A 17789-nucleotide genomic window follows, 5' to 3' on the forward strand; every position below is an offset into this window, starting at 1 on the left:
GTTTTGATTTTGTTCAATAATGGCAACGTATAAAATAATTACATTTTGTTTTTGTCCAACAACGACAACATGGAAAATAATTATGTTTTGCTTTTGTTCAATAATGACAATGTGGAAAATAATTATGTTTTGTTTTTGTTCAATAATGCTGACAAATCATTTTGTTCATCTTTCTTTCAATCTTCATCAAAATACAAAACTTACAGGAACTTTTACTAATAATAAAGGAATATTGAGTGAAGAAGAAATGTATATAAAACAACATGTAAAACAAAAACATTAGGATGGCATGACAGTGACATGAAATGTGCTGCCTATGAACATTAACTTATTAACAGTATACAGATATCTTCATTATGGTTAAAAACGTCTTAACATAATGTTGTTAACTGATTAACATCTAGCTGGAGTACCTGTACCCTGGACAGAAGTTATGTAAATTCATGATTAATGAAAGGTTATATTACGACATGAAAAGCTGCATTACCTTATATGTAATTGTAAAAAATACCAATAAAAACTACAAAACATAGAATATGAAACCACAAATTTACATATGTCTCTGCATGAACTCATCAAACCTTCATGCCAAATTTGGTGAAAATCCATCAACAGGAGGTCAGGAAGTGGTAAAAAACATAAAAATGGCCATAAAAACTGCAAAATACAAAACTGAAAATTTGTATGTATCTCCCCAAGGACCCAATGAATCTCCATACTGAATTTGGTGAAGAACCATCCACAGTTGGTTAAGTATTGGTAAAAAATGCAAAAAGGCCCATAAAAACTGAAAATTTGTATGTACTTCTACATGGACCTTATGTACCTTCATACCAGTTTTTGTGAAGATCCATCCACACCCTGTGAAGTATTTACATGGACAGTACTATAATAATTATATAGATATAAATATATATATATATATACATATACATATCATTCATTATTTTAAAATATATATATATAAATGTTGCTAACTTATTAACAATATACACATATTTAATTTGGGATAGTAAAATATAAATGTTGATGATCGTTAACAAGATAAAGACATATTATTTGTTTTGGTAACATGTATAACACAACTCTCTACTTACATTTCTTGCTGATTCTTGTAAGCCTGCATTTGTTCTTCCAGAATACTTCTGTATTCTTCTTGTGTGTATTTCATATTTTTATGTTTGTGCTCATTACCTAAGATATAAAATTATCTTCATTTCAAAGCTTTTTTTAACCTTAAAACATCTGGAAATTAGTGGGATTAACTGTCATAATGATGGAATTTTGTTTGACTCATATATCATTATAAGGATAGTGTATCCAACTAAATCATTGACCTTGAGCAATATGATACAAAAATAAATGTATTAAAAATAAGTGATCCAGTGTTTCTAGCATTAAAATAAAGATATATGATGTAGTAATTTTAGTACTGACATAAACTTGTGTCTTTGTGATTTGTCACAAGTAATTGTTTGAAATTTAAAATTACATATATTTAACATACTAAATTCTGGGCATATTTATTCAAAATATTAATTAGAATTACAAACATTAAGTTTCAGACTGTTTATCTTTTACTCAGTTTAGAATTGTTAAAATTTCTTTACCCGTCATTTATTTTCACTTGTCATATGTAACACATTTTAATTTGTATAACATGTATTATATGACCCAATATGCCATACTTCAGGGCACTGTTATACCCCAGAGTATTGAACACACTCATAAACAGTACATTCTGGGATATGTCTTAGTTTTTTTGGAGCACGTGGAGGATAATAACTACAAAGTTCAGGGCACCTGAACAAAATCCTCAGTAATCAGAAATATATATCAGAAATAATTCCTCAAAATGGACAAAAAACTCCCGATGAACAGGACATCTGGAGTTACAGGTCATACATACTTTATATATAAGTGTTCCCTGTATTTGTACATATCTAACATAATGAGAAAATAAGGTGTGAAAGTTCAATCAAAAAGCAGGAAATGTTACAATATCAGAGAAATTAAAATTAACAGCACTTATACCTGAAAGATGACACACCAAAGTCGAGGCTGGGACACTCTGGCTGTTCAAAGTTGGAACTGACACTGAAGGTTGTATTCTATGTAGGAAGAACAAAATGTAATATAATTAAGAAAATAAAAACTCTAATAATTGTTACAGTGGAGATGAGGATATATTTAAAAATAACATTATAATCATTAAAGATAACTTAATGTAAAAAAGTGTTAGAGAACTAAGTAGAATCAATTTGTTTCTTTAAGATAAGAATTAGGATACTGCAGAACTATGACAAGGTTATTTTGGATGGGGGGGGGAAGATATACTTAGGGTATTTGGATTATTCAGTTAAATACTAGTCCACTTAATGACAATGAAAATGTCTCTGTTTTTGAAATTCTACTAGTTAAGTAAGTAATATTCATTTTTTTCCTATACATACAGTGCTTTCTCATACTTTAGAAGTCTGTTGAAACACAAACTCATTATTCACAAAACTAATAATAAACTTGCTAACTCAATAATCAATCCACCACTGTAACAGACTAACCCACCAATCAACAATCTCTTCTAACTCACATGTTATCTCTGTAGTACAGGGAAGTAATAAATGTTTTAATTAAAAACTTTTATTGTTTTTCATACTTTCAGTTTCAGATGCATAGGCACTGAAGCAACTTACTAACTTTAGCTTACTCTAAGTTGCAAGCAGAGTTTTCTGTAGCTTGTTTGGCTCTTTTACAGGATTACTAAAGCTGCATTTAATCAAATAAGTTACACTATTTCTGCTGGTAAATCAGACAGGAGCTGCAAACAGTTGAGCACTTAGTCTAAACCCCCTTATCTAGTTGAGCTTACAAGCACTAATCCTGGTTGTTTTACATGTTAAACAGCTGAGGCTAAATGGTATATTTAAATATTTATGTTTGGAGAATCAGACAACAACTGCAGGCAGTTAAGCAATTCATCTGAACTGACCATTGGATAGTTGGGCTAGCTAACACCAATCCTGGGATTTTTTATGTTAAACAGCTGAGGCTAAATGGTATATTTAAATAGTTATGCTTGGAGAATCAAACAACAACAGCAGGCAGTTAAGCAATTCATCTAAACTGACCATTGGATAGTTGGGCTAGCTAACACCAATCCTGGGCTTTTTTATGTCAAACAGCTGAGGTTAAATGGTATATTTAAATATTTATGTTCGGAGAATAAGACAACAGAAAATGTGAGATTCCTCACCTGTTGCAGATTGTGTATTTTGTTTTTATTTTACATTAAATGTAAAGTATGAAGCATTATTAATAGACCATTTGCTCCACATTATTAGAATCATTTGTTAAGTAAAGTTGTTTCAGTGCAATCAAAGTTAGGACTTGGATTTCACTTTGTTGCTTAGTAACTCATTTTAACTTAAATTGGGGGAATTTTCTTTTATTATTTGCTTTGGCTCTAGTTAAATTTACAGGTGGAAGAACACACACTAGCAAGAGTCTTACTTATTAATAAAGCATTTCTAGTCTTACACTTTCCACTCTGTGGTGCACAAAGATTCATTTACCAACTTGTTCAGTGTATTAGTGTACTGTATAGCATTGTTCATTATCAGGACTCGAAATTAGCAGAGGCCCCCCAAAAATACCAGTGTGCTTGTAAAAAAATGTCTGCTAGGTAGTCCACATGGCCCCTTAAAATCAAAAGAGCCATTATAAAGTTTGACACCACATAAACTGATCTAAGCATTTCTTAACCGAGCAGAACTTATGACAAACCATGAATGGACGTTCCCAAATTTACGAATACTTGTCAGTCATGTACAATCCACAAATGTCATCACTAAAAATGGCCATGTATTAAAAGTAAATAAGAACGTCATCACAATATTCAAACTTTTTGTATCAGTGTAATTGAATTGATATATAAAATTTTAAATATAGTATTTATTTGAACATTTATACAGAGGACTATTGTTTTCAATCAGAAGTTATAACTTTTCCTATACTGAAAATGTATTTCTGATAGCTAGTTACCTCCGCTTACATATATAGCTATTCTCATTCAGTGCTGCCCTCTATATGCAAAACATTTTTGAATGGCACAAGCCTTGCACTCCCATGTACCCCACAATCACCTTGGTCCAACTGTGTCTCACATGTAAATCATCATGTGACAATCTTTCACCAATAGGAGTGTGACACATTTTCCTGAGCACGTGACACCCTCTATTCGCTTCTACCGAATTATCACTTCAAGTTTAGACAGAAAAAGAAGCACTGGTGGGAGAGAAAGGGCAGGAAATGTGAAAGGAGGTAAGTTCCTATCGGAAATACATTTTCAGGACAGGGAAATTATAACTTCTAATATGGATATGGTACATTACCTCCTATCACATTTATAGCTAGAATCCCACATTGAATAGGTGGATGGACCGGTGCATAGAAATAAGCATCCATCGAAATCATCCAAAGAACACCCAAGAACTGTGATCCCTGTAGTAGTGGATCATATGTGGGAGACCACACCACTTTTGTACCAGGTATACTCTGCACCCAGTCTGGAAAGATGTTGCATACACATGCTGAAAAAGGAAGGGAAAATGGTTGGATTCAAATCAAAACCACAGTATATAATAATCTCAATCGCATCAAAAAAAGACCATAGAAGAAACATCTCCAAACGGTAATGTGGGGGAAAGCTTAAATGGATGTGCTCCAAGGTGTAGAGTAATTAGGAGGTGACCAATTATAAAAGGAGGCAAACCTGTAGGGTACAACACTACTTCTGGAACAGGTATGCTCTTCCCCCAGTAACGTTAGACAGATTCTGCCCATGGACAACAGACAGTACATAAGACATCCACAAATGTAACGAGCATGAGCAAGTGACACAATGGAGATCCCTGTGTTCTGTTAATAGAAAATGTGGCTAGGACTAAAGGCCTGTATATGAATAGGCCAAGTATGGTCCACGCAGTCAAAAAACATTCAGGGAAAGCACCTTGGGAAATGAGGGATTATGCCAAGAGCAGTCCATCTGGGCAAAAACAACAGTGGAAGTTTGTAATAACAACAAGTGTGGTCCACCCAGGCAAAAAACAAAAAACATCCAGGGGAAGCACCTTGGGAAATGAAGGATTATGCCAAGAGCAGTCCATCTGGGCAAAAACAACAGTGGAAGTTTGTAATAACAACAAGTGTGGTCCACCCAGGCAAAACAAAAAACATCCAGGGGAAGCACCTTGCATAAGATTGTTTGTTTCATATCTTGTATGTAAGATATATAGAGATCAAAAAGTTCAGATAGCCTGAGCAAAAATATCCCGGGAAAGCACCTTGTGATGTTATTGAGTATAGCAAGTGCAGTCCATCCAGTGGAAGGGCCTTGCATAAAAATTTTATTTCATGATCAACAAGTGTAGTTTACCTAGGAAAAAAAACATCTAGGAGAAGTGCCTTGGGTTGAGCATATGATGATAGCGTATAATATGAAATATAACGATGATAGCCTGTTTCTCACTGAGTGGGTACAAACGATCTATGAATTTTGAATTGGTTTATTGTACAAACCCACTCCTGAGGAAACCTCCGAGGTCCAAACACATTATGTAGACAGCGATTTTTCCATGAACACGTCGAAATACACCAGTCATATGAGTTGACAAACCCAACCAGTGAGTGTAATAAGTGAAAGATCACGGAAAAGAGGGGAATGACAGGAACAAGACTACAAAAATAGGAAGTACAAGAAATAACCAGGGAAGAGAAGGATTTCTGGAAGAGGGAGAACAGAAGATGTACGACAGGATAGTCCTATAAAGAACAATAGTTGAAACAGACAAACTCTGAACAAACAACCAGATGAAGAAGTGGAACAAGTGAGGAACAGAAGGATAGGATGGTCAGAAGCCATGGCAACTAGACCAAAGTCTGAAGTAAGACCCAAGCCTCTGGAACATAGACAAGAAGGAAGGGCGAATGGTACAGGTAAGGAAAGATGCTACACGAGGGGTGAGTCCCAGAGGTGAGGCATGTGACCTGACAAAAGTCACATGTGATGATGGAGTTTGGTGACATTGTTATGAAATATGTCTGATCACAGTTGTCAGAGGAGCATTCAGAGAAAATGGCAGGGGCTGTTGCTCCAGTAAAGGCCAGAGCAGAGGGAACCACATCTGATCTGGCCAATATGGAGCAACCAGCACTGGTCAAGAAGCATACAACAAAGGTAATACATGTGCAACTGACCCAAGGGAATGAAAACTTCCAAGGAAAGAAATTCCACATTCCCAAAAGAAAAAGAACTTTTCGTGCAGAGAGAAGGAGAAGGTAGGGCTATTATGACTGCCCATTCCATATCCTGGAGCCGAAGTAGAGAAGGATGGAAAGAAAACCACCACATGAATAAGATACTAAGAGGGGGGTAATAAAGGACTTCTCCAACTTGATGAAAAACCCCACTCAAGCAACTTCTCGAAGAAGTAAGCAGGTGTGACTGACTGACTGGGCATGGGAAGATGTGAGCAGAAGCCAATCATCCATGGACTCGAGACTCCAAAGACCCAGCAAGTGAAGGTGATGTCCAAAAGAGCATACCACTCAACAAAACACATATGGAGCTAAAGAATAAAACCAAACAGTAGCGCCCAGAACTGGAAGACAGAACCTTCATAGACAAACTGAAGAAAAACGAGGTGACACTGGGGCAAAAAAAACCCACCGAAGTAGGAGGTAGGACTCTATGGTGAAGTAAGGTGTCTCCAAATAAGTATAATGCTGGAACAGAGCTATGTTAGGACTACAATCGCTCTTGTTTTTGGAAACAGCACAAAGACGGGAGTAAAATCCTGGTTGAGCATGCACCACCTGTTCAATAGCTCCTTTGTGTAGTAGGTCTCAAACAGACTCTGCAAGACGACTGGACTAAGTACAAACCCTAGGAGAAGGGAAGGAGATCTGGGAAGTGGATAGATGGGGAGCGAAATGCCAAAAACCCTCAGGTAGAACCCATATAACCCATGGAACTGTTGTGAAGTGTAGCCAAAAAGACACACATACTAAACATGCATAGAGAAAGGACTCATTACTAACAAAACTTAGAAACATGTAGAGTCTACAAAGTACAGAAAACTAACAAACCTGCAAAACTATGAAATGTGACTGCAAACATAACAGAATAAGTAATACCTAAAGTGCAAAACCACTAAAGGAACTTAGAAGATAAACGACCCTTAAATATATAACTTATAAGTCCAGTCAAAGAATCTATAAGATAAAGGACACAAAATTAAAACCTACCATAAAGAATATGAGAATAAAAAGGCACCCAGTTAACAATAACAAAGTTTGACTCAAAACTAATCTCCAATTAGATGCGACTAGTGGTAAAGAAAAAGGAACTGACAAACTAAATAACATTAACAGAGAAAAGAAGTAAAACTTTAAACAAAAATAAAGGAATAATCAAACTCCAAATGCAAGTTTAAACTAAAGTAACCTAGACTGTAAAAGAAGTAGAAAAATCTAACTTACCCAACATTTATTAGAGAAGATATGAATGACCTAAATTATCGTGTGCAGAAATTAGATCCATCCACATATAAACTCACTGAACACTGGTATACCCACAGGGAGTGAGAAAAACACACTGAAAACTTACCACAGATCTCCTGGAAAAAAGAACAATACCTAACCCAGTAGATTACGTGGAGGTGCAGTATGAAGTGGAAAGTGCCACAGAAAGACAATTTACACACAGTAGTTATATCTCTCTTCAAAATAAAAAAATGTAACTTGAAAGGAAAATCGTCGGCTGAATGTAAGACACTAACTCCCCTTGAACTAAAGCCTGTGCTTCCCCAGGAGACATCGTCGGCCCTGAGAACTGTGATTAATGTCAGAACAATTGTCTGCTTATGGCAGGAATTTCATCATCCACCATATTAAATCTCGAATTCATATGAACAAAGTATAATTCAGAAAACAGGAATATTTCTAAAAGGATGGAAATGAAACACCAGAAGTCAAAACTTGAAGTTGAAATTGATATAAATTTGTTATCAAGCACAATCAAAATCTTGTAGTCACATAGAGAACGAGTTAAAACACACGTCTAAACACTAGAATGCGAATCGAGAAAGTGAGAATTGTAGTGAAATGGTAGAGGTAGCTACCTGCACTGGTATAGTTAGCACAGTATGATTGATGGAGGGTAGTCACAAGATCAGCACATGTTGCTGCAATGGCACAAAAATGAAGGAGTATAATAGACTGGTGCACTATTGAAAAATTTTAGCAATGCTTAGAGGGGAAATCAAGGTCGAGAGAGCTTTGGGTCAGGGGAGGTAGTACCATTCGAAAGTTAACAGCACAACTATCAACATGAAAATCTAAATTATGGCAGGAAAACAGAGTTTATATATGTTCTCCTGATGCAAGTGCAATATGTCACATGCAATGTGGGAGAGTGTAGAACTCTGAGTAAGTTGATGCATGCTATGCCAAGAACATTCAGAACTTTACTAATGGCATGAAAGCTACTCAGCACGACAAGGTTCTTAGTATTCCAGAGGTAAGTCTATCTGATCTAAATGTATAGCCGAGTGATAAAAAGTCAAGTCAAATGTCTAAAGGTTCCAAGACACAAAGAGAAACTTATATTTATATATTTCTTTTCTATTCCAAAAAATCACTGAACAGTTTTTGTGTTTAATAATGCTGATATTTTCATGTGTTCAGTTTAAATTTTTCATTATTAGTAAATTATGAAAATTACCTGTGAGATTTGTTCCCTAAAATTTGCTTGTTTGTTTTCAATTTCCTGCAAAGCTACTCGATGACTGTCAGCACTAGATGTCTCTAATTCTGAGGTGAGAGACTAGAGAGAAAGCAGTTAGTCAACTACCCACTACTAACTCTTGGATTACACTTTAGCAATGAACAGTAGGACTGACTATCACATATAAAGTCCCCACAGCTGAAAGATCAAGCATTTTGGGGGACAGGATTCGAACCTGTTACCCCTCAGATTGTGAGTCAAGTGTCATACCACAACCCCTCAAACTTAACCTAACAATAGAGAAAACCAGGAGAATAAGTTTTACAAAAATAGTACATTAATGGTTAGAATCAGCTGAAACTCTATTTATTCACTATAGTGCTAGTTAAATTTCACGTTTGTAGGTTATTACTACACACCTTCTTAGACCATGTCTTAAGGTAGCCTGGGAGCTATCCATGTCATCCAAAGTCAGTTTCTAAATAAAACAAATATTTTAGGTTTGTTAATCCAAAGTAGCATGAACATTGATCACAAAGGTAATAGTTTTAGTTTCTAAACCCTAAGAAATTGTGAATATAGAACAAGGTACAGCTTCAACTTCTAATCCTATAAAAATGATCTACATTAAACAACTGTTTTATATTTACATTAAATTTCACCAACTATGGCATGTTATTAATAGGTAACCAATGTTATTCGTCAATATAGTATGGGCTATTTAATAAGCCTAATTTTTCTTTTAATGTATACTTAGCAATTCTACAGGAATTATAAGTTTATACAAATAACAAAATAATATTATTGTTTTTATTCAATATAAAAACATATTTATAATCTGAAAAAAAAAAAGTTTTAATTTGCTTTGTTCACACTTTTTCATGTTTTCACACTGGAAAAGGTTGAAAGTTATAATTTTCCTATACTGAAAATGTATTTCCACCTCTAACATAAATAGCTATTCTTGTTCAGTACTGCCCTCAATATGCAAAAACTTTTTTTTACGCATGCCACAAGTCTTTTTTTCTCCCCTCTATGGGAATTGACTAATTCCAATGCATCTCTCATGCAAATCATCATGCGACAACCCTCCACTAATAAGAGTGTGACATACTCTCATTATGCATGTGATCCCTCTGTTCAATTCTACATAACTATCACTTTGAGTTTTAGTAGAAAATAGAAGCACTGGTTTTCACTGGGGAGGAATGGTGGGAAGTGTAAGTGGAGTTAAGTAGTTACCAGAAAGACATTTATAGTATAGGAAAATTATAACTTCCGATACAGTACATTACCTCCTCTCACATAAATAGTTAGAATCCCATATTGAATAGGTGGAGGGACTAGTGCAAGGGAAAGAAAGAAGCATTCGAAGGACACTTCCTAAAATGAAACAGTCGAATTTTAAGATCTGATGAGTGAGACTGCACCTCATCTGAACCAGGTATACTCTTCACCCATCAAATAAAGATGTGGCATATATGGGTGAAAAACAAAGGAGCACATCCACTTGGAAGAGAACGATGGCCAGAAAGTGATCTGAATCATGCAGTATTTGTGAAACTCAATCCTAGAAATTATAAAAGTGGGTAAAATGAAAAAGATATTCCCCTAGGTGTAGAGTGGCTCGAATGTGATGGACCATACACGGCAAGTCAACTACATCCAAAACCCATGCCACTGGGAACCGACATCAACACGGGGGTAGAATGAGGATCATACCATCGTTAAGTCAACTACAATCCAAAACCCGGCCACTGGTACTGACATCCAGGTGGGGATAGGATAGGAAAGAGGATCATATCACCTGCAAGTCGAGTACAATCCAAAACTCAGGCCGCTGGGAACCAACATCCACATGTGGGTAGAAAAGAGGATTATATCGGTGGCAAGTCAACTACAAACCAAACCAAGCCATCTGGTTGGGGTAGGAAAGAGAATCTTACCATCTTCACTTCAAGTTCATGAGACCTGAGGGAATCTATTACCCCCAACTCATGAACAGGCCACATGTAAATATGCTAAATCTCCCTCAAAAGTGAAATTGACCAGAACCACCCTAAGTGCATTAGCAATTAACATCCTCGAAATAAGAAACATTGAGAGATAGCAGAAGGGAAAGAACCATAACAATCTGCAAGTACCTCCACCGTAACCCACAACACTGATGTAGTATAAGTGAGGGAGGAATACAGACATCTGAAATATATGTAGGTCTTATGTTGATTGGTTCTACTCTAAATCTAGAACCTGGCCACTGATGTCTCACTCCCATTTGTTTTTATGTTTCATATTGGAGGATATCATGTCATCTACACTAGCAGAACACCACTGCCCTACTCTCAATTGAATGGTTTTATAATCATTTCTATATTTTGTTTGTATTTCATGAACCCCTTCAGGAGGATACCTCCATGGTCTACCACCACAGCAGCTTGGTACTGGAAAGTGGTAAAGACTCTGAAACTCCACTAGAAGAAAAGGGGGTAAAACGTGGTGGAGAGTCCAGCAAAATGACAACACCTTAGACAGTGCAATGGGTGACCATGAAACTCATTTTTTAAAAGCAGACCCTACCGATTTATTTAATATAATAGCAAGGATGAGCAGTTATCCTCTTCTACTTTACCCATGGGTGGGTATGGTCTGTGATGGGCAAACTTATGAAGCAATTCTATAATGAGGATAAACCTACAAGTGATGTTGTGTGCAGTGTGCATTGCATGGTCATGGAATTATAATATGCAAGTCGATATGACTTGACAGTGCGGATTTTAACAGTTAAAAAATAACTGGTCAGGCACCACTTACCACAGAACAGGATCCAACCAATGAGTAATAATAATAAAAAGGGAAATAAGACCCCTGAAAATAAAATAAAGAATAATAAAATATAATTTACCTAGTCCAAATCCGGAAGGGCAGCCTGTTGTGGTGGATGATGAATCCGGAAGGAATGCAATAACAGGGAAAGCATAGGAGAAGTAAATACCCTACAGTATCAGAAAAACTGAAAAGTGTGATACAAGGCCACCCGATATCAAGAAGACAGAAGACCCCCAATTGAATAGCCAAGTAGTAAAATTTACAATATGAGAAACAGTGGGTCAATAAGCAGAAAACCCTCAGCCCGGGGACCAATGGCAGAAAACGTTCCAATTATGTAGATAAACTTCCATGGAGGAAGGGCAAATGGAATGAGTCAGAAATGAAGCTACTTGTTAGAACAAGTCAGATATCCTCACCAAGGACAGGATAAAAACCAGGTGTGAAGATGGAAGAGATGAAGGGATGGATGAAGAATCGGTGACTGAGGTTGACAAAGAATGGAAGGAGAGAGAGAGAGGAAGATGTAACAGAGGGGTATGTTGGAATTGGAAAAGCCATGGAAACCATGGGTGAGCTGGCCAGTAGGAAGCAATCAGAAGGACTTGACACAAAGTGGTTTGGATGATCACAATCATCCAGTGAAAAAGCTAAATGGGAGGATAAACATATAGGTATTTGTTGTCCCAGTCTTGGCTGAAAGCATCGATAACCAGAGACCAAACAGAAGTAATCTGTGGTTGAAAGACATGCCAATAGCATCTATGTGAGGAGTATCCCCTGAAGGCAAAGCCACTGGAAAACAAGAGGATCGAGAGACCACTCCATTGGATAGAGTTTTGTCTGGCTGGGAAAGCCAATCCACAACAAGATCAAAAGCACTCGGAATAAGACATGCAATGATATGAATATCTTGCATGTGCCCCCCCCCCCCCAAATCCAATGTATGAATATAGAGGGATCAAGAATGGGTGTCACCCTGCTGATTGAAATAAGCAACCACTGTAGAATTCTCAGAATGGATCATTACCAGACGATTTCCGACCAGATGGAGAAAATGAACCAAAGCCCAACATACAGTAAGAAGCTCCAGGATGTTGATATGATAAGACCTCTTAGCTGCAGTCCAATACCTAAAGCTTCCTGTTGATTGACCCATGACCCCTATTAATGAAGGGATGCATCCATGAAAATGTGTAAATCTGGATGAGGAGGAGGAAGTGGAACACCTGCCAATGTGTGAGTCTTGTCCAACCATCATTGCAGATCATCAACTAGGGTAAGAGGAAGGGTAATAAGACCCTGCAAAGAGCACACATTTGTGCACAACCTAAGGGCTGCCATGGAAGACCACATTCCCAAAAGCAACTGAACATCACAAGCTGTAATAGAGGGAGCAGTAAAAGCATGAAGAACTGAAAGCTCCATAGAACAAAATCGAGGAAAAGAAGGTTGGGCCCGACTGAGATGGGTGTTGAAAAAACACACACAAATGAACAAGATATTGGGTAGGTTGAAGGAATGACTTCTTCAACTTGATTAACCAGCCCACTCGAGCCACCTCCAGGAGCAGCTAATGATTGTGATAGGCAAACTTCTGTTCAGAACAAGCTAACAGTAGCCAGTCATTCATGTAATGATGAAAGTGCAACCCAAGAGCATGTAGGTGACAAGCAAATGCTCTGACCACCCAACAAAAAAATATGGGGCCGAAGCAAGCCAGAAGGGCAGTGTGTGAAATTGATAAAACAACTCATGATGAACAAACCAAAGATATGGTCATAACTGAAGAGATATTGGGATATGCAAATAAGCATTCACAACATCCATCTTGGTCATCCACAAACCTGGAGAATAAGCCCACCTGAAGGTGAGAAACAATTCTATGGTAAAACGGGGTAGACTGCGAAATTGATTGAGGCAGAACAAATCTATTACAGGTTGCCAGTCTCTGGTTTTCTTGAGAACAACAAATAGCCTGGATTTAAAACTCTGGAGAAAGATGATGAACAAGTTCGATGGCCTGTTGAGACAAAAGGTCTTGTACTGCCTCTGACAAATGCTGGTAGGTGAGAGGATCCCGAGACATAAGGAAAGAAACAGGTACCCAAGACTAAGGAGGGGAGAGAGAGAAATTGGAGGACAAGTCCCTCTGCAAAAAATAAACAAATAACCCACTGATCTGGGGCAAAAGATCACAAATTCGCATAATCGAGCTTCTCCCATTCCAGAACCCACTGGGTAATCACCAATACTGTTAGTGCCGTGCTCATCTACATGGAATAAAAAGATAAAATGAGTAACCCCTGGAGAGAGGAACAGGTAAGGGCTGAGAAGGAATAAGATGAGACTTGTCATGGTTTCTACTTCAACAAACAAGCTACCAAAGAGAAAAGGGTAGAGTGTTGATGCACACGTGATTCCAAAGTCTCAGGTACATGATCGAAAACATACCACCGAATAAAAGGAGCCATACATAAACCCCTTAGATAAGTGGGTGGCAAATGAATCTGGGACATAGCTGCATCGTGACCCAGAAGATCCCAACAACAGAGAAACCACGTGTGTAAAGCAAGAGTCAATACAAGTACCGCCAAACAAAAAGTGATAGTTAGTTGAATTGAATACAGGGAGTCACATCCGAAATGAGTGTATGTCATACTCTTATTGGTGGAGGCTTGTTGCATGGTGATTTGCATGAGAGATGCATTGGAATTAGTCAATTCATATGGAGGGGAGAAAACAACCTTGTGGCATGCATAAAAACATTTTTTTGCATATAGAGGGGCAACACTGAATGAGAATAGCTATTTATGTGAGTGAGGGTTATACACTGTATCAGAAACAGGGGTTGAGGGTTAAACACTAATGAACTAAAGATCATTTTAAACTATATAAAAGATTAATATATCATTTTACAAAAATACCACTACAGAGTTCCCAGTATACATACAAAAATGTAAGTTCTACGAGTTAAAGATACAAAAAATGAATTTTTTTTAAGTAAAAAATAAGTTTGAGATACAAAACATTAACTGAGGTACAAATTACTGACATAAAACCTTCTGAGATAAAATATAATGATACAAAACCTTAACAAAGGTTCACATTAGTGAAACAAACTTTAACTGATGTATAAATTATTAACATAAGACTTTGACAGTTAGTGATACAAAACCTTAACTAAGATACAAGTTTGTGATACAAAACCTTAACTAAGATACAAGTTTGTGATACAAAACCTTAACTAAGATACAAGTTTGTGATACAAAACCTTAACTAAGATACAAGTTTGTGATACAAAACCTTAACTAAGATACAAGTTTGTGATACAAAACCTTAATTAAGATACAAGTTTGTGATACAAAACCTTAATTAAGATACAAGTTTGTGATACAAAACCTTAATTAAGATACAAGTTTGTGATACAAAACTTTAAGTGAGGTATAATTAGTGATTGAAAGCATTAATTAAGATGAAAGTTAGTGATACAAAACCTTAAAAAAGGTACATGTTACTGATACAAACTTTAACTAAGGTATAAGTTAGTAACACAAATGTTTATCAATTAATGATACAAAACCTCAACTGAGGTACAAGTTAGTGATATAAAACATTAACTGAAGCACAAGTTAGTTATATAAAACATTAACTGAAGCACAAGTTAGTTATATAAAACATTAACTGAGGTACAAGTTAGTGATATAAAACCTTAAAAAAGGTACATGTTACTGATACAAACTTTAACTAAGGTATAAGTTAGTAACACAAATGTTTATCAATTAATGATACAAAACCTCAACTGAGGTACAAGTTAGTGATATAAAACATTAACTGAGGTACAAGTTAGTGATATAAAACCTTAACTGAGGTACAAGTTAATGATATAAAACATTAATTGAGGTACAAGTTATTACATAAAACATTAACTGAGGTACAAGTTTGTGATATAAAACATTAACTGAAGCACAAGTTAGTGATATAAAACATTAACTGAAGCACAAGTTAGTGATATAAAACAGTAACTGAGGTACAAGTTAGTGATATAAAACCTAAACTGGGGTACAAGTTAGTTACATAAAACCTTAACTGGGTCACAAGTTAGTGATATCAATACTTAAGTGGGGTACAAGTTAGTTATATGAAACCTAACTAAGGCATAAGTTAATGATACTAAATTTTATATGAGGTAAATATTATTGACACAAAGCATTAACTAAGGTACAAGTTAGTGGTATAAAACTTTAAAAAAGATACAAGTTTGTACTACAAAATTTTAAGTTAGATACAAGTTTGCTCTTAGTGATACAAAATGTTAAATGAAGAAGAAATTGGTGATACAAAGCTTTAACAAAGATATACATTAATGATACAAAATACAAAATTTTAAATGAGCTATAAGTACTAAATATATAACTTTAACTAAGCTAAACATTAGTGACATAGAATAAAAACCCTTAACCGAGAATTAAGAATAGTGATGCAAAACTTCAAAAAATTACAAGTTTCTGATACAAATGGAGCTATATGACAAGTTAGAACATAAATACTACAGAAGCACAAGTTTGTGACACTAAACTTTAGTTTAGTTATTAGATAATTTAATAATATAAATACTGACAAAACTACAAGTTTGTGACACTAAACTTTAATTTAACTATTAGATAAGTTAGTAATATAAATACAAGTTTCTGATACAAATGGAGCTATATGACAAGTTAGAACATAAATACTACAGAAGCACAAGTTTGTGACACTAAACTTTAGTTTAGTTATTAGATAAGTTAATAATATAAATACTGACAGAACTACAAGTCTGTGACACTAAACTTTAATTTAACTATTAGATAAGTTAGTAATATAAATACTGGCACAAATTCATGATATAAGGAATGATTAAAACACCAAACTTACCTTTAGGTTGCTCAGCTGGAAAGTGAGAATGAAAATCTTGTTTTAGTAGAAAGGATCACAAAGTAAATGACAAAGTTTGTATCATTAAATGTAAATTTGTAAGAATATATTACACCATTTACTGGATTTACAAAACTATGTTAAAATATACTGGATGATAACCAAACCTGAGTTATATTTCCAATTAAACATTTAAGTATTTGACTTAAACCAAAACTTTTTGGGAAAACTAAAAATAGATATTCAACAGCCCACTTCTAATTTGTCCTGTTTTAAAATTTCTATCACTAGCTATGATGTTTATAATTCTAATTTTTTCATGGTTATTTATCTTTTTTTCAGCAAGTAATTATATTTTCAATCTCTTTCGTGATAATACTAAATTACAGGTACTACTTATGGGATGAAAATTATTCTTAAAGCCATTACAAAGATGTTTTATCCTCCACTAATGCAGTAACTAAAAAAATTAAACAAACCAGCAGAGCAAAATCATCTTCATCAGCTTTCAACTTTCTCGTCTCCTTTTGAAGTTGGATCAATTCTGAATCATCAATTGCAGCAAAACCATTCATTTCCCTGGAAAAAAATATATATAAAACTATAATACAATATGCCACAAGCATTTATAGAAAGGGAAACTTCTATGTACCTTATATTATATACGATATAAACATAGATGTAATTCCTGCTATGTATATTATAAGCAGGTTCACTGGGACTTGCTTCAGTGGTACAAGAGCTATGTTCAAGGATTTCCTTACAATGAGACTAGCATCAGCTTCTCTGCACGCTTCTACACGGACTTATGGTACTTTGTAGGAGTGGTTTATACCAAGGAGAGGTATTAAATATAAGGAATGAGATAGAATTCTGGGTATGATTTATACCAAGGAGAGGTATTAAATATAAAGAAAATGATACAATTCTAGGTGTGATTTATATTGTTACAAATCTACTTGTTTGTTAATTTCTGGTAGAAATTCTTTCCGAGAAACTTCAGTGATACAAGTCCTTAATTGGTTAAACCTGTTTCTTCTTCCTCGATACAAACTTTTAGTACACAGTAATTTTACAATCAGTATGTTTCTCGGCACTTTAAACTTAACTACTTTTATAATACATTCATGTTAATTTCTGGTTGAAATTCTTTCCAAGAAACTTCAGCGATACAAGTCATTAATTGGTTAAACCAGTATATTCTTCCTCGATACAAACTTTTAGTACACAGTAATTTCACAATCAGTACGTTTCTTGTCAGTTT

The 17789-nt window shown here is 35.4% G+C and overlaps 1 protein-coding gene across 1 annotated transcript in view; it reads right to left on the bottom strand.

Annotated features, from left to right (window-relative positions):
* The window catches only part of LOC111083270, a gene marked incomplete at both ends in the record, with an annotated part of 20973 nt that extends 3869 nt beyond the window's left edge, over nt 1-17104 (bottom strand). The window contains 5 exons of the mRNA XM_022379651.1: nt 1098-1194; nt 2035-2111; nt 9205-9263; nt 16526-16540; nt 17005-17104. Coding sequence (XP_022235359.1) covers nt 1098-1194; nt 2035-2111; nt 9205-9263; nt 16526-16540; nt 17005-17104 — 348 coding nt within the window. The remainder of the gene's footprint in view (nt 1-1097; nt 1195-2034; nt 2112-9204; nt 9264-16525; nt 16541-17004) is intronic.
* Between the last annotated feature and the right edge of the window lie 685 nt (nt 17105-17789).

The sequence above is a fragment of the Limulus polyphemus genome, unplaced genomic scaffold (assembly GCF_000517525.1).
Source record: "Limulus polyphemus unplaced genomic scaffold, Limulus_polyphemus-2.1.2 Scaffold8824, whole genome shotgun sequence".
Classification (NCBI taxonomy): Eukaryota; Metazoa; Arthropoda; class Merostomata; order Xiphosura; family Limulidae; genus Limulus; species Limulus polyphemus.